Source organism: Neovison vison, chromosome 8, assembly GCF_020171115.1.
Source record: "Neovison vison isolate M4711 chromosome 8, ASM_NN_V1, whole genome shotgun sequence".
NCBI lineage: Eukaryota > Metazoa > Chordata > Mammalia > Carnivora > Mustelidae > Neogale > Neogale vison.
The window spans coordinates 63,394,860-63,412,962 of NC_058098.1; the positions used below are offsets into that span (position 1 = coordinate 63,394,860).

At 45.9% G+C, this 18,103-nt stretch overlaps 1 protein-coding gene across 1 annotated transcript; it reads left to right on the plus strand.

Moving 5' to 3' along the window:
• Nucleotides 1–14,849: 14,849 nt before the first annotated feature.
• Nucleotides 14,850–17,174, plus strand: LOC122915679 (DNA polymerase alpha subunit B-like). The gene has a single exon (XM_044262430.1). It carries the CDS (start codon nucleotides 15,163–15,165, stop codon nucleotides 16,948–16,950), a length of 1,788 nt encoding a protein of 595 aa, XP_044118365.1. The 5' UTR covers nucleotides 14,850–15,162; the 3' UTR covers nucleotides 16,951–17,174.
• The last annotated feature ends 929 nt before the right edge of the window (nucleotides 17,175–18,103 follow it).

Below are 18,103 nucleotides of genomic sequence, written 5' to 3' on the forward strand. Positions count from 1 at the left end.
GCCACCTGAGGCCCTCTCTTAACACCAGGAAGGACCCAGGCCATGCAGGTAGACATTTCTGAGGGCATTGCTGTGATGAAAGGGGTCCCAAGGTCTCTTGGCCCCTTTTTCCAGCCGACATGAGCCCTCCTGGCTCCCCCTGCCTCCACCCCAACCAGACAAGCAGCCAAGGAGGGTTTGGGAAAGAATTAAGTGCTGATGTTTTCAACCTCTGGTCACCTGTCCCCCTTGTTCATCTTGGGGTATGGGCTTTGCCTTCCTGGGGACCCCAACCAAGGGCTATATAAGAGAAGCCTCATCTTCTGAGTGGTCAGAGCACAACCCCCCTGGGAAAACTGTTGGAGAAGAAAGAGTTTCTAAACTCCCAGAAATTCTGATACTCATGGTAAAACCTGGTAGTTGAACATATAGTACTGAGTTGTGTCTAAGAAATCATCCTATATTTCTATCATCTGCAGTGTTAGAAGGCAGGGCGTCCCCTTCCAGTGGAGGCCTAGCCTACCCAGCGTGGAAGGTGCTGTGTGCACAGACAGACCTTCGCCAGTCTGAGCCCAGGTAGCCACACAGGCAGGATGTGTAGGAAGGACCCAAAGGAGGCTACTTGTCTCTGCCCACAGCAGATCTGAGGCAGCAGCCTAGGATGCCTGACGCTGAGACCTCATTAATGACGATTTCCTGGGGTTCCTTCCTGGGTGTGTTCCTGAGATGTGACACAGGCTGGTGGCCTTGGCAACTTCCCAGGCTGTACCCGCTGTGGGCTGTCTGAGTAGTCACTGGGAACACCTGGTGATCGTGGCCACATATTTGGAGTGGTCTGAGCACTTGATGTTGTGACTTTAATTTATCAGATTTAATTTAATTTAATTTAATTTAACTTAATTTAATCAGAAAAGAAATTTATTTAAGGGTGCTAGGTGGCTCCTGAATCTCCAGAAGACCAGAGAACCAGTCTTGGAAGGGAACAGCCTTGAAGTCCAGTGCCCGGCTTCTCCAGTGGGGGGCGCTGTGGCTGCCATGTCCACTGTATTGAGCACCTGCTGGGTGCCAGGAACAGCAAAGAACAAACTTACTGAGTGCTTCACTGACTTCTGGCGCTGTAAGATGTTCCAAGACCATCTTGAATTTTTTCTCTCCCAGTCCTGGAATCAACCACTCCTCAGGGTGCTCTGATTCATTTTTTTGGAGAATGAGGCTTAGAAGCCAAAGTCCGTGTGCTTAGTGTTCTTGTTGCCACTGGAGTGTCATTGCCTAGCAGATGTCTTAGCTTCTCATAAGAACTCAGGAGTCAACCTGAAGGAGCTTTAAAAAAACCAAGCTAGAACAATTTGAGCAACAAAATAAATAATGCTAGTATTAGACCATAACCCATAGAAAAAATGTGACTGTCCATAAGCCCTTGCTGCTATAAATAAATAACTGAAGGGATAGAGGAGAAGGGACATCTCTTACTTATGAAGTTCTTATTGACAAATGTAGATAGAAAGACAGAAATTGAAAATGAAGCAAATGAGGAAAATGAGGCAAACTTCTCAGTACAAAGTGTTACAGGAAGGACCCACCAATGGATGCTAAAATTTGACAAGATGCTGGACATTTGCATACTCTCAAAGTATTTTCCCCCAAATATTTGCCAATGACACAGTGAAAAGCAGTAACTTTGCAATGAAGAGACACCTTAACCAAGTCCTGGAGGTTAACTTCACCAGTAACCACCCTGTGATAGGACACACTGAGAGCAAGCATGCCTGGGGTATTCTGGCCCTAAATCCATTACTTCTTCCCAATCATGAGAAAACCTTTGACAAATGATCAAAACATTTTACAAAATAACCCATCCATACTCTTCAAAATGTTAAGGTCATGAACGACACAGCAGGATTGAAACTGTCACATATTGGAGGATAAGAGGAAGAAATAAGCCCTCAATGCAATGCTGGCTCCAAGAGAGAATATAGAAGTGGAAAAAGTACTAAAATTCTTGGTAAGGCTTGGAGTTTAGTTCGTGGTATTCCTGGTTTTGATCATCTTGCTGTTGTCACACAAGATACTAACATTAGTGGTACCTGGGTGAGGGGTGTACTGTTTTTGCAACCACTCTGTAAATCTAAAGTTAATACAAATAGAAAGCTAATAAAAAAGAAGGAATAATAGTAATAAAAAAAAATTATCTTTTCTCCCTTTAGGGATCTTGGCTAGTTGTACATCCTTGGGCTAGATACTTAACAGTGCCTTGGTCTGCTCATCAGTGAAATAGGGATAGTAGTGGTATCCAACTCACTGGGTTGTTGGGAGAGTCAGTTCGAGGGCAGGGCTTGAGCCAGTGCCTGGCACATGGTGGGCACTGATGAGAGAGAGTCTGCAATTATTTAATGTTCGTGATCTGTGTGTACCACACTTGGCTGGAGTCAGCCTTTTGGGCTCCAGGAGCTCAGGCAAATTTAAGAGCATGCCGATTGCCCTACAAAAAGAACAAAAGGAAGGTGGGGCATCTCTTGGAGCATGGGGTATTGGGGGCGCACAAGGATCCTGCCCTAGGAAAAGGTAAGCTGTAGGACATCCCCACCTAAATCGTGCCTGCCCCTAGAAGTGATTGCCTGGGAGTTAAGTCTTCTTATTTAGGTATCTGTATCACCAGCACCTAGCAAGGAAACTCTCTCTCACACACACACACACACACACACACACACACACTATGAATAAATACTTTTTAATTGATTTACATGTGAGAAATACTCTTGTTCTAAGAAATACATGGAAAAATAGTGTAGAGTATTATCTATACAGAGATTATCATGTAATAAGATAAATATCCATAAGTGGGGAGTAAAAGAAAATAACGTACCGCAATGTTAACCCCAGGTGCATGTGGGTCATGGGATTCAGGGAAGGTTGTTTTTTTTGGTTTTTGTGTACTTGTAATTGTTTCTTTAGTGAGGATGCATAACCACAGCAATGAAAGTATCACGACAAACACGGTTTCTCTGAGATCCTGGGCCAGCTGACTTCCTAGGAGCACCAAGGTGGTGAAGCAAGACAATGGAACTTGAAAGAACTGAGCTGAGTCTGTGGGAGGGGTGGTGCTGGGAGAAGGTGCTTCCCTCAGAGCACCCCCTACCCGTACAGAGGGAGGGGGTGGGATCAGCAAACAGAATATAGCCTTGTGCTACCTACTTACCTGCCTCAGGGGACTTTGAGGCTGTAGGCACAAGGAAAGGAAGGAACAGATGAGTTGAGTGAAAATGCCACCCAGCAGAAGCTCGCAGCAAAAGGCTGTACCCCTCCTGAGAAATACTCCCCCCTTCAAGAAACTTCAGTTCTACTCACTGTGTTTGATTTGGTGACCATAATTTATGGAGACGTGCTTTTTTGCTGAATGATTTCTGTTGCTTTTTTTTTTTTTCTTTTCTTTTTTTTTTTCTTTTTCCATTTCTTAACTTCTTGCCCAAACATGGTGGCCAAGTGCACGATCCTTTGGGCCAGGTGAGCTCCAGGAGAGACATCTGGAAGGGGCCCCTGCATGGGCTGGGCTCTGAGGTTCTTTCCAACTGTAATTCTTTAGGTGGTGGAAGCCTGAGGACCAGCGCAGAATAAAGATATCTGGAAGGAGGTCCGAGTAAAAAATCTGTGGCTATTCTTCTTCTGCTCCCCCTTCATGATCATGATGATCCTTGAGTTATGGGGTCCTCAGGATGGAGGCTGAGGGGCTCAACTGTTGTCTGGCCTCAGATGCCCTAGAGTGTCCTAAAAGCTTCTGGATGGATCTTTCTGTCTCTGGGACATGATTCCCTTTGAAAATGTTTTCTAATTCTTTTACAACATTCCTTTCTCCTCCCCAGAGCTCTATGGAATTAAAATGCAAGCCAGTTAAATGCCATTTAAGACCATGGAGACAGCAAAGCTTTGAGGGTACATGTTTTCCGTGAATCACCACTTTGAGGCCTCTTTGACCTTGTAGGGAGAGACATGCCTTTTTGATGTGGGTTCACATTGCTGTGTGATCCACATTTCTCCCCCTATTTTAAAGGGCGCCATGAAATTGGTTTATTGTTCTCTGCTGAGCTCTGTGCTATGTCAGAAGAGAGATCTAAGTGGACGTGTTGGTCTTTGAAATGCACATGGTGGGTGTTTTCATAATGTGATTGGGTACGATTGTCACACTACCAAGTTAGAGCATTTTTTCTAAGAGCCCAGCTCTGTGAAGAGTGTGCTCAGATTCCTATGGTCTGGAGCAGGGTCAAGTCCTGCTTCGATGAAGTACAGAACTTCTATCAGCCAGCTCGGTTATTGGTGCCAGGTAGTGATGGTTTAAGTCCAGACATTTATCCACGTGTTCAAGATCTTCCTGAGTAATTTCCTATTTCTTTCTCATCTTTGATTGCCACCCCACCCTGTGCTGTCCAAAGAACTAAATGACTCTCACCCACTGTTCCCTGGAGATGTCTTGGCATTCACCAATCCATCCCTCCATTCACTCATTCCTTTATCCAAGAGACATTTATCCAGGACCTACCATTGCTATGAACAAGACTGTCACAATGCCAGATTTCAATGCACTTATATCTCTAACACTTTTTTTTTAATGCAGTGTCCAAACTATCTCTGAGCCTGAGTGTTCTCCTTGCTTATGAGACCAATTCAAATTTCATCTCTTTGTGAGGTTCTTCTGGTTCCTTCACTCTAAATGTACGGCTACACATTTCCACCAACTCTCAACCTCAATCAGGCATTTCTTTGGTAATTCGCACCTATACCTTCTGTCTTGTAAACCTCTGCCTATCAGCTAACAATCTCATCTTGTACACCATAAAGAAAACAGAAGCAAGGAGAGAATAATCTACTTTTCCACTACCAAATCTGTCAAAGAACCAGCATTTGGATAATGTTGCCTACTTCCATTGAAGGCTGGCGATCCATTTCTCACTCACGTGTTTAAGGGGTCTACTGTGGTAGTTGCTCCTCCTCTCTCCCAAAAAATTAAGTTTGCTAAGTGGTTACTCTGAGCACTCAGCTATGCTACATGCAATAACTTCCAGCAGAAAATAAAACAACCCTCTCTGCCTCCACCATATCCTCCTCAATTACAGTCCCATTTCTCTGCTCGCCTCTGGAACAATAATGCCCGGCAGTGTGAATTTCTACTCATGTGTCCTCACCCCTCCCACCGTCTAGTAACACACTGGGGTCAGGCTGCAAAGCTCTGCCTCCCTGATGCCCTTCTGGTCCAATCCACAGTTGGCTCCCAGTCCTCACCTCCCTTGACCCCCTTGCAGTATTTGATACAGTTTATTAATGGCTCCTCTTTGTCATTTTTCTCCCTTGGCTTCTTGGACACCATGCTCACATGCCTTTCCTCCCCTTTCTTTGGCTGTTTTTTCTAAGCATCTTGGCTGGCTTCTCTACACTGCCATGATTTTTCTGCGTTGCGGCGTCCTGACCCAGTTCTCTGCACTGTCCTGGTCTTGTCCAGTCCTGTGGCTCAGAATACCAATTATATTATACTGATGCTTAAGTTTATATCTCTGGTCCCAAGTCTGCCTTCTGCCACACCCATCACACCATATAGAATCATATACTTAATACCTCTCTCAACATATTTGCTTGAATGTTTAATAGACAGCTCAAACTTTGTGTATCCCAAACGGAGCTGGTGATGAACCTATTCCACACATAGTGTTCTCAGTTTTCCCTTTCACAGTAAATGGTACCATCATCCACTGGATTTTCAAACCCTAAACCCAAGACTTATCCTCAATTCTTCTCTTTTTCTTTTTTTTTTTAATGTTTCTTTTTAAAAGATTTTATTTTTTCATTTGCGAGAATGAGCCAGTGAAAGAGCATGAGCAGGGGGAGGAGGAGAGGGAGAGGGAGAAGCAGACTCCCTGCTGAGCATGGAGCCCAATGCAGGGCTTGATCCCAGGACCCCAGGATCATGACCTGAGCTGAAGGCAGATGCTTAACTGACTGAGCCACCCAGGCACCCCATTCTGCTCTTTTACTAATTGTCTCCAGGCACTCAGTGGTGTCAAATCCTCTCTGCCTTGCTTTCCAAAGAGAGTTAGCATAATTGACCACGCTGCTCTGAGCCCCTGTCTTTGCTCCTCAGGATTTCTACAACCTTTCTCCCTGTTCTTGTGGCTCCCAGTGACCTTCCATCAGTTCCCCAGAGTGGTGTCTGAACAGTCTAAATCAGGGAATGTGATGGAGCCCCTCAAAATCCGCCATGGCTTCTCAGTTTAGCCAGGACCTAATCACATTCTCATCCTCTCTTCTCATCACACATGCTTCTTTGTAGTTCCTCAAAGCAACCAGGCTTGATCTGGTGTCAGGGCGTTTACATGTCTAGTTCCCTCTGCGTAGAGCTTTCTAATACAGATATGCACTCACTCTCTTTATTGAGGTCCTGTCTCCTGGTCACCGTCTATGGGGCTTCCCTAACTACCCTATCCAAAACAGTATCCTCTCCAAACAAACTTCCAGTGCAATCAGTCTCCTCACCCTGTTTCAGTTTTCTTCACTGCACAGATGCCTATCATTAGATGATACATTTGCTTGTTTATTGCCTGTCTGGTGCCCTGGAAAGTACATGCCACGAAGCCAGGGATTTTGTCTTGTTTTTCCCTGTATTCCTGGTACCTAGAACGGGGGTCCGGAACATAGTAGGCCTTCAGTAAATTTGTTGCAGAATCTGTGGATGCTCCAGGCTTAAGTGACTTCTCTCTTTTTGCCAAAGAGCCGCTGTGTTTTCAATCTATACTCATCTGACAGTAATTGCTGCCTTATATTATTGCACACCATTCTGTCTCTGGGCAGAGAGCTCAGGGATGGGTCCACACCTCCTGCTCTTTGCATGCTCTTACTTAACACTATGGTCTGTACCCAAGAAGCATTAAATGTCTATCTGTTTTTTTTTTTTTTAAGATTTTATTTATTTATTTGACAGAGAGAAATCACAAGTAGACAGAGAGGCAGGCAGAGAGAGAGAGAGGGAAGCAGGCTCCCTGCTGAGCAGAGAGCCCGATGTGGGACTCGATCCCAGGACCCTGAGATCATGACCTGAGCCGAAGGCAGCGGCCCAACCCACTGAGCCACCCAGGCGCCCAAAATGTCTATCTGTTGATGTGGTAGCGACTTAGGTTTTCCTTTTGATGTCAGCATTTCAGAAAGAAGTTTCAGTAAACTTAAACCAAAGTTGGGTCTCAAGGAACACAAATCATGCCCCAACGGGTAAACTGAGGACTATTCTCACTACCCTAGTTTTCTCTCTCTCCCAAGAGATAAGGTGGAGAGAGTTATGAAACCAAATTCCAGCATGCTGGACCTCTCCTCCACTTTGGGCACACAGACTAGTCATTTTCAAAGCGTGATCCACAGATCCCTTTCAGTGGGTCTAAGTGATCAAACCTCTTTTCATAATACTACTAAGTTCTGTTTGCCTTTGCACCATGTTGACATTTATATTTATGTTGCAAAAGCAATGATGGGTCAAAACTGCTGATGGACGAGTCATATCAGTGGCACCCAAGTGCACTAGAGGTCACTGTGAAAAACATTTGTATGATGAATTTACAAGCTCAAGGAGCAGCTTTTCCTTCATAGGACACCATTTTTATTCGATAGAACGAGTAACCAATGAGTTGTTAAAAATTGGGTGTCCAGCAGACATTGTCCAACAACAAATAAAGTGAGCCTGTCATTTCATGAAAAACAAGGACCAATATTTGTTGCCAATAATAACATGCAAGCTCTTCAGTGAAAGTTAGAAATTTGGAAAACTTGGTTAGCTTTCCAGTACTTTCAGACTTTTTGATGATCAGTGGTGGTATGAAAAAATGGGACTTTGAGTCTTGTAAAATGAAATGAATCAACGTTTTGAAGATCTGCCTGCAGAACTCAGGAGCCAGTGTTTTCCAAATGAGCAGCACACGATGCTACCAAACAAGGCCAGGTGGAAAGACCTCTTCAAGATGGAAGACAGACCCATGATCTTAATCACAGAATGGGTACAGTTCATTGCTATAGGTTCAGATTCCACACTGTAACTAACATTTGAAAAAGTATCACCTGTTCAGTTTTGGTGTAGTACCAAAGAAGAATATCCACAGGTACTTTAAGAGACTGTTAAAATGCTCCTCTTTCCAACAGCACGATTTTGTAAGCCTGGGTTATATCAATCTACTTCAAACCAAAGCAATCTACTGAACCAATTTGAATGCAGGAGCAGAGATGGGAACCTAGTTATTAAAAGAGATTTGCCAAAATATAAAACTGTGCTATTCTCTTAACTTTCCTATTTTAAGAAATGTTATTCCCCCCCCAAAAAAAAATCTTTTATGGGAACTTGTGGTAGTTTCTTCTTTCTAAAAATGAAAAGTATATATTTTGAACGGTTCCCAGTTGTAATTTCTAATATGGCAGACATTGGCAGATGCACTCTATGTAAATGCAAACTCTTTGGAGTCCTTAATAAATTTTGGAAGAGGAAGGAGGTGTCTGAGGCCAGGGGTTTGAACACTGTTATAGTGGATGCTCTGAGAGTGGGATCAGGAAATGAATGGGCCATACCTCCCTCTCCCCTGGGGATGGTGAGTCATGGAAGACATGCTAATTTGAATGGGAATTACTATGGTGAGAAACAAGGCGCTGGAACAGTTATAGATTTTCTGAGTTTTCCAAGAAAGACTGGTGTTTTGAGTTGAAATATGGTTGTTAAATCAGAGGGACCCCTTCTCCCTTTGAGTTCTTCAGGCTACTGACAATATAAATGCCCGTCCATAGATCCTAACTGTAGGAGGCAAAGAGTGTTTCTCCCAATAGTCCATGTCCTTTTCTTCTCTCCCCTCTGGTAATTAAGTGCACTTGCTTCTTTGAGTTTTACATACACTGTGTTTTACTCAAAATTTCACTTCTTGGAAGCTTCTGGAGTCCTTTGTGCTCCTGTAGTTTTCTTTCCCCTTTCAGGGCGGGCTTCTGCAGGGTGGACCCCGTGCCTGTCCAACTGGGTCCAGGCAGTGGCACCCCCAGCAGCCAGCTGGGTACCAGCACATCTGCAGAATATGTCTGCCAACTGAATGAGTAAACTTAGAGTTGTAATGCTCTTTAGGATGAAGATGAAAATGTTAGGTGGGCTTGTTGCTTCGTACCGTGTTCTGCGTGTCATTTCCGCCCATGCAGGGGCAGCTGCTTTGGGAAACACTGAGCCTGGGTCTTTCATAGGCCACGAGAGAGCTGCGAGTTGTTGATCAGCCCTGGTCTGGGAGTTAGGAGACCGGCGGCTTGTCCGGGCTCTGCCTCTAACCAGCTGAGCATCTCCCGGTGCTCCATGTCTTCCATCAGGTAAAGACAGAAAATGTTCTCAGGATGCAGAAACAATCACACGGACAGGGAGTTTTGATCTCTCACTTGTCTGAAGCGCCAAAAGCACCTCAGTTATACATTTGTCCTCTGAAGGGCTTTTACTTCAGAGCTGAGAGTGGTAAGGAATTTAAAGTATCTCGTCGGGCCTGCGTTCTCTAGGCAGTAAGTAAGACTCGTTAAAAAGCGAAACAAGATTCGGTGAGGGTCTGAGAAACTAACGCGTCCGGCCTTGCCTTCGACCCATGAGACTTATGCCTTCGGTCGATCGACAGCTTTTTACTGATCCTCACATGCGCGAGAGGGGCTAGGATGGCTCTAAGGCCTGGTCCGCTCCCAGGGTGATCAGATTCTGCAACATGCTCACCCTTTCTGGGCCTCAGTCTCCTCGTTTCTAGAATGCAAAGCTAGAAAAAGATGTTCTTCCAGAAGCTTTTCAGGTCGAAACATCTGTGATTTTAGTCAGCCACGGAACCATTTCCTGCTTCTCTTAAAAATATCTATTAAAATCTTGGGGAATGGTATTTAAAATAGTTTGAGATTTATCCCGATTTAAGCCCTGCAAAACTTCATTCTTCCTCAGAAGGTGAATAGGGAGATATTTCGACAACAGGGGGAAGAAGAGCAAATGTCTCGGAAGTGTGAAGGCCTGCGTCTGTGCGTGATTCCCTCTCACTCAGCATTGAAGCCGTCTCGAGGTAGGCACACATCAAATCCCCTCTGCTCATCTCAGAAACTCATCCCTTCTTTACATACGGACTGATTAATTTTTCATGCTTCTAATTCCCTGGCTCAGCTTCATGCGATGACTTGACTGCTAAAGGCCTATTATAAATCCAATTATTTTTTACAAGTCCTACTCTTTTAGGAGCAGCTCGGATGCATGGATGGGGTTGCTCATTAGTTCTGATGGCAAAGCCAAGGAGGGCTCCCTGTGTTCTTTCGGGCCCTTTCTTCACTCTTCCTCCTCTTCCTTTGCCATATTCCACCCTTCTTCCCGTGGTGGATAAAATCCGAGATCAAAATGTTTTTGAAATAGCATAGCAAAGGGCTCGTGGTTTGACAGATCCCAGGGAAGAATCTAGTTTCAAAGGCCGAGTTCATCACCACCTTAAAAAGGAAAGAAGTTTAATACAAGGAAAATTGGTTCCCAGGCGTCAAGTCTGTTAGTCAAAGTAGCTGAACTTTCAAGGTCTCAGAAGGGAGGAGAGCTTCATAGACCTGAACTACATCACTCTGTATTTTGAAAGCGGGTTGCGACCCCTGAGGTTGATGCATGTCCACGGAAAATTTCTCTGCTTGGAAAAGAGAAAAAAAAAAGTTCTCTTTTGAACACATGTGTGACCCTCTTGAGGCCCCAATCCTTTAGCTCAACACCAACATTTTTCTCCTGTGTTTATATTATATTCTACCCTTTCATTTAGGTTGTAAAATCTGTTATTGAAGGACATGGAGTGCGTGTTAATGGTCTTTGCGTCTCCTGTTCTTAGCCCAGTACACAGTATACAGAAAGATCTTACTGAATGCTGAATGGATGTGTTGGCTCTGTTTTCCAAAATGGTGGCTCTTTTCATGCTGAAAGGGAATGCTCATGTTTACAGTGTGGAATTTAGGCGTATTTAAACTCCCCCTGATAATTTCTAGGCACTAACTAAAGAGCAAATGCTACTTACTTGCACAGACCACTGGAGTCTACAGGATTTAGCTCCCCTGACACTTGAGTCATATAGCTGTGTTAGAGCAAAAACAAAATGGGGTGCCTAGGTGGCTCAGTGGGTTAAGCCTCTGCCTTAGGCTCAAGTCATGATCTTAGGGTCCTGGGATGGAGCCCAGCATTGGTCTCTCGGCTCACTGGGAAGCCTGCTTCTCCCTCTGACCCTTGCCTGGTATTCCCTCTCTTGCTTTCTCTCTCTGAAGAATAAATAAATAAAATCTTTTTAAACAAAATGAAAGAACAACAACAAAATAATTGGAGTGGCCCAATGTTAGAAACACTGCCTCTCATGGAAGTCTTTCCTCTTCATTGACCAAAGATTTATTGAGCAGCTATTGTGTGGCTGGAACACTGCTGGGTTCCAAGGATGTAAAGTTAATTAAGTAAGGCAAGGCTCTTCCCCACCAAACTGAGGGTGATAAACTGGGTTTGAAGAACTGAGGCGTGGGAAAGAATGCCCAGTTCAATTTGAGTTTCAGATAGACTAGGAAAAATTTTCTAGAATATTTATAGCATAGAATGTCTCATGCAATAAGGGGGACATACCTACATTAAACAATTCTTCCTAGTTGACCTAAAATTCAGATTGAATGGGGCATCTTGTAGTTTATTCCTGGGCCTCCTGCAGGATCCACTGAAATGACTGTATCAACAGGGTGTTGTCTGAGTTCAGGGGAGGGAATCTAATTCTGCCTGAATCAGTCCAGGAAAATTTCTCGGGGGTATTTCTTAATAGTTACTATTCTCTCATTTTTCAGAAGAGGAGATTGAGAGTCAGAGGGTAAGTAATGTGCTCACTTAGCTAGTAAGCTGTGCTGGAGCCCAGGGAGTCTGAATTCTTATCACTTAATCACACTTTGCCCACTATGCTGTACTTCTAGTGATGCTCCTAATAACCCACTGTAATAGTCTATTTATGTTATTTGCTATCCAAAACCTTTTCATATCATGAGCTTATCTCTTCCATGTGACACACAGAGGGGCTTTAGAAAATCAATAATAAATCCCCTTGGCCTCAATCAATGAGATTTATTTTATTTTATTTGTATTATTTATTTATTTAATCAATGAGATTTCTACAGCCATTCAACACATATTTTTTGAGTACTGTATGCCTCATGGCAATGTTGGGAGGTTTGTTGGATATAATTTTGTCCTCTGTATAAGTTGGCACAGAGAGATTAGGTAAATCAGCTTTAATAACATATCTGTTATCTGAACCAGGTCTGGTATCCCTAGCCCAAGTCCCATGCCTATGACAGAAACCAGCTACAGTGGGTCCCTAGGGACAGATGGGAACAAATCCAAACTATGATGTGGAGATCTTAAAATTCGTTTCAGGTGTAGAACTGCTTTGTTTTTTTAAAATAAAGATTTTATTTTTATTTATTTATTTGTGAGAGAGATTGAGAGAGAGCGAGTGAGCACAAGAGTGGGGAGGGCCTGAGGGGAGGGAGAAAGAATCAGAAGCAGACTCTGGGCTGAGCATGGAGCCAGACTCAGGGCTCGATCCCACGACCACCGGACGGTGACCTGAGCTGAAACCAAGAGTTGGATGCTTAACTGACTGAGCCCCCCAGGCGCCCCAGAACTGCCTTGCTTTTCGGTCTTTAAAAACAATAAGGAACTTCCCTTTGGGAGAAAACCTGGTATGACAAGGGGACATAACCCTCAAGTAGCTATTGGAGTTCCCTGTGAGGACTGTGGAAACACAGATCGCCGGGCCCCACCTCCAGAGGCCTGACCCAGCAGGTATAGGGTGTGGCTGTGAATTTGCCCTTGGAACTGCTTCCCAGGTGTGCAGAGGCTGCTGGCCCATGGACGGCACCTCGAGTGAGAACCACTGGTATTGGGAGGTAGATCGGGGAAGCTGTGAGATCAGACAGCACTCCGTCTCAGTCCCAGTGATTAGCTACATGAACTTGGCTGACGTATGTACCTCGACTGAGTGTCTGTTACCTCATCTATAAAATAAGGCTTTTGGAACACCTGTCACATCACTGGGCATTCTCCAACTCCAGAAGAATTCACCCTGCACCTACTGCTGTGTCCTGTCGTGTTTCAGGTGGGGACGGCTGCCTCACAGGGATCTCAGGGGGTTTCTCTCTCTGGGAGGTCACGCGGGCCCCCAGGAGGAGGATAGCCCATCCCTTGAGCAGCAACCTTCCACCCTGGGCATCACGTGTTGTCCACAGGATGCTAGCCTCCCCCACCCCCAGCCCTGGAGTTTGGCCTCTCACTTGATTGTTTGCGGAGATAGATATATTTTTCATCCCATTAGTATGCTGCTTTCACTCAGCAGGCGAGCTACAGAATGCTATGCATTTGAGATTCCTCTTCCTACTCTGAGTCAACATTATCTGCATTTCACAAAATAAGAACTGAAGCCCATGGGGGTTCAGAGAAGTTAAAAAGAATGTGTCTAATTGTCATATGGCCTGGTTAAGATGAGCACTGGATGCTTGGATTTAAGGACTCAAAAAATCATTCAAAACAGCGCTCGAGGGCTGCCTGCATGGCTCAGTGGGCTAAACACCTGCCTTCGGCTTGGGTTACGAACCCAGGGTCCTGGGACCCAGCCCCACATAGAGCTCCCTGTAGCCTTAAGAAAGCATCTCCCAAACCTCCCACTGCAAGAGGGACTGACCAAGGACCCAGCTGTCGCCCTCTCACTTCTAGGTCACTGTTGCCCAGATGCCATGCTGCCCAGGACCATTCCTGCCCACGACTGAGTGTGGCAGGAGAAAGCAGCCAGTTCCCTTCTGGGGAGGCACAGTGCTTTGCCAATGGCCTGTTTTGGCTCAGGAATTCCTTGACAGCCCTGGCCAGACCTTCTTCAGAGTACATTGCCACCTAGGGTCCTTCATCCTGTGCTTTCCCTCCTGACCCAGGGTCTGTGGTGTCCAGCTGCTGAAACGGCCCCATTGACCCCACCTCCTGGAATTTACATGCTTGTTTGGGCCTTTCCACACCATGCCCTAGATAATGTTTGTGATTGTGCATAAATAATGTGTTTGAATAAAATATGGCAGAAGGGGTTGCTACCTGGCTTCTGAGATTAGGTTATAATGAGACTGCATTTGGGGTTTGTTCTCTGTCTCTGTGTCTTGACTGTCAACATTCTTGTATGGGTCTTATAGTGCATGGTGTCTGCATTTCGGTACATGTGTTTAGGAGAACTAGAATGTAGGTATAGTGTGTGCTTAGACAGCGTTAGTCGCTACTGCAAACCAAACCCTTCCCCACAGCACCATACCAGTTTACCTTCCCACCACTGTGGGAGCACGCTGGTCGCACGAGACCCTTGCCAACTCTTGGAGTGGTTAGTATATGAGCAATCCTGATTCGAATTACAGTTTTAGTATGTGTTTTTCTCCTACTATCAAAAAAGTCACATCTTATCTGTGTTTTGGTCTTCTAGATATACTCTTTAATGAGTTACTTACTCTAATCTTTTGTCCACTTTTCTGTTGGATTGTCTGACTTTTTCTATGTGATTTGACAATTTCTGTTTGATTCTTGGTGTGTTCTGGAAAGGAGTTCTTCTTCAGTGATCGGTATTGTAAATACCTTCTCCCATGCTGTGACTGAAATATATATTCTATTAATATTGTCTTTTGATAAACCGAGAAATCTTTTTTAAATTTTATTTTGGTCATTCTAAGAGATATGTGGCAGTATCCCATTGAAGAGTATGTATGTATGTATGTATGTATTCTTTACACCCAGCATGGGGCTCGAACTCAAGACCCAATGATCAAGAGTGGCATGCTTGTCCAGTCCTGGAGGTGCTCCGTGGTAGCTTTTAGGGAGCAGGACGTTCTCCCCAGGAGTGCGAGTTAACGAACTTTCTGCTTCCTCCCTTCGGGCGCTTGGGGGCTCCTCCCACATTAAAAAGAAGTGTTTCTCCGTGGCTGAGGCCGGGGCCTTCCGACCGCCGGAGGGCTTGGGCCATTTGGTCCTCTTCCGTCTCGCTCTCTGTGAGGGTGCCTGGATCCGAGGAACCTCGTCCTGCCCCTCAGTCTCCACGCCGTGGGTTCCTGGAACTCAGGTCGGAGCTCGGTGGGCTGGGCCCCCGGCTTCCCTGCGGGGTCACCATGAGCGTGTCCGCCCAGCGCCTGGTGGAAGAGTTGCAGATCTTCGATGTAGAATGCGAGGCGGCTCTGACCGAGAAATTGGTGGAGCTGTGCCTGCTGTACGGACAGAACGAGGAGGGCATGGTAGCCGAGCTGATCGCCTTCTGCACCAGAACGGGGAAAGTTGGCCTCACCCCAGACATCCTGAACACTTTTGAGCATGAGTGTCTGAGCAAAAAATCGGCCAGAGCGCCCAGGGATGGTGGGCACGCAGGAGCCAGAGACATTGTTTCCATCCAAGAGTTAATCGAAGTGGAGGAGGAAGAAGAGAGCCTCTTGGACTCCTACACCACACCCTCTAAGGGTTCTCAGAAGCGAGCTATCACCACCCCAGAAACCCCCCTAACAAAAAGGACTGTGTCTACTTGGAGCCCCCATCAACTCCTTTCGCCGTCGAGTTTCTCTCCAAGTGCTACTCCCTCTCAGAAATACAGCTCGAGAAATAACCGAGGAGAAGTGGTTACCTCCTTTGGTTCAGCACAGGGAGTGTCTTGGTCTGGAAGAGGAGGGGCCGGTAACCTCAGCCTGAAGGTCTTGGGGGGTCCAGAGTCACTCACCAGGAGCTACAAATCAATGTTCCAGAAGCTTCCAGATATTCGAGACGTTCTGACCTGTAAGATAGAGGAACTTGGCTGTGAACTCAAGGAACATTACAAGATTGAGGCTTTTGCTCCTGTTCTGGCCCCAGCTCAAGAGCCCATTACTCTGCTGGGCCAGATCGGCTGTGACACCAATGGGAAGCTGAACAGCAAGTCTGTGATTCTCGAGGGGGACCGGGAATATTCCTCGGGGGCTCAGATTCCAGTAGATTTATCTGAGCTCAAAGAATATTCTCTGTTTCCCGGACAGGTTGTAATTATGGAAGGAATCAACACGACTGGTAGAAAATTTATTGCCACCAAACTCTATGAGGGTCTGCCACTTCCATTTTATCAGCCCACCGAAGAGGATGGAGATTTTGAGCAAAACATGGTCCTGGTGGCCTGTGGCCCATACACCACATCCGACAGCATCACGTATGACCCCTTGCTCGATCTGATCACCATCATCAACCGCGATCTGCCGGATGTCTGCATCCTGCTTGGACCTTTCCTGGACGCAAAGCACGAACAGGTTGAGAGCTGCCTGCTCACAAGTCCGTTTGAAGATATTTTCAAGCAGTGTCTGCGGACAATTATCGAAGGGACGCGCAGCTCTGGCTCCCGCCTCGTCTTTGTCCCGTCTGTGAGGGACGTGCACCGCGAGCCTGTGTACCCGCAGCCGCCCTTCAGCTACTCCGACCTGCTTCGAGACGACAGAAAGCGAGTGCAGTTCGTGTCTGAGCCCTGCAGCCTCGCCGTCAACGGAGTGATTCTTGGCCTGACGTCCACGGATCTGCTGTTCCACATGGGAGCCGAGGAGATCAGTAGTACTTCTGGACCTTCGGACAGACTCAGCCGAATCCTCAAGCACATCCTGACCCAGAGGAGCTACTACCCGCTCTACCCTCCCCAGGAAGACATGGCCATTGACTATGAGAATTTCTACACCTACGCACAGCTGCCCGTCACCCCGGATGTCTTCATTATCCCATCAGAGCTGAAATACTTTGTGAAGAATGTCCTCGGCTGCATCTGTGTGAATCCTGGGCGCCTCACCAAGGGGCAGGTGGGGGGCACCTTCGGCCGCCTCTTCCTCAGGAGGCAGCGGGCGGCAGACGGGGAGGGGAGGCGGAGTCCGTGCATGGCCGCCCAGGTGGTCAGGATCTGAGGCCTGGGCGCTTCCTCGTCCCCCGTCGTGTGGTGCTCGCGGATGTCCGAGAGCCCAGGAGCGGCCCTCCGCCGGGAGCCAGGCCACTCAAGGTGGGACAGCGGACAGTCACCTAGCGCAGGCAGGCTGCAGGGCACAGGCCCAGCACAGCTGGACCCGGACCCTGACCTGCAGTCGAGCTGCTCTGGAAGAAAGCTCTAGCTTCTTCGTGGACACACAGAGCCCAGGGCAAAGTGGCTGTGGACGCAGCGTGCTCAGAAAAGGCCAGAAGGCTTGGTGATCTCTCGGCGGGAATCAGACACAGAAACAACTTTTGGAGAAATAAAAGTAAATTCCGAGGGTGAAAAAAAAAAAAAAAAAAAGAGTGGCATGCTTCACTGACTGAGCCACCCAGGTGGTGGAGAAACAGAGATTTCTAATTTTGATGTAATCAGTTAACCAATATTTTTCTTTATTTTTTTTTAAGATTTTATTTATTTATTGGACAGAGAAAGATCATAAGTAGGCAGAGAGGCAGGCAGAGAGAGAGAAAGGGAAGCAGGCTCCCTGCTGAGCAGAGAGCCCGATGCAGAACTCAATCCCAGGACCCTGAGATCATGACCTGAGCTGAAGGCAGCGGCTTAACCCACTTTCTTTATGTTTCTGTGTAAGAAATTTTGCCTACCCCAGGTCATGAAGATATTCTAAATTATCTTTTAGAAGCTTCAATGTTTTAGCTTTTGCATTTAGACATACAACCTACCCGAATTTGATTTTTGTGTATGATGTGAGTAAAGAATCCAATTTAATTATTTTCCATTCAGATGTGTAATTAATCTTGCATTATGTAAAAAATATCATGGTTTCTGCAGTGCTCTGGAGAAACACCTTTATCCTAAGTCGAGTATGAATATATATTTGTGGATCCTTTATACGCCCATCCTTGCACGAATACCATGCTGCTTAGTTATAGAAAGCATCGTAAGTCTTGCTATGAGACAAGTCTCCTCCAGTCTCACTCAGCTTTTCCAATGGTGTGTTGGTTATTTCTGGCCCTTTGAATTACATGTATATTTTAGAATCAGTTTATTACTTTTCTAAACAAACAAACAAACCCCTGAGATTTTGAGTGGGATTTCATGGGCTCTATTAATCAGCTGGGGGTGAATTGAAA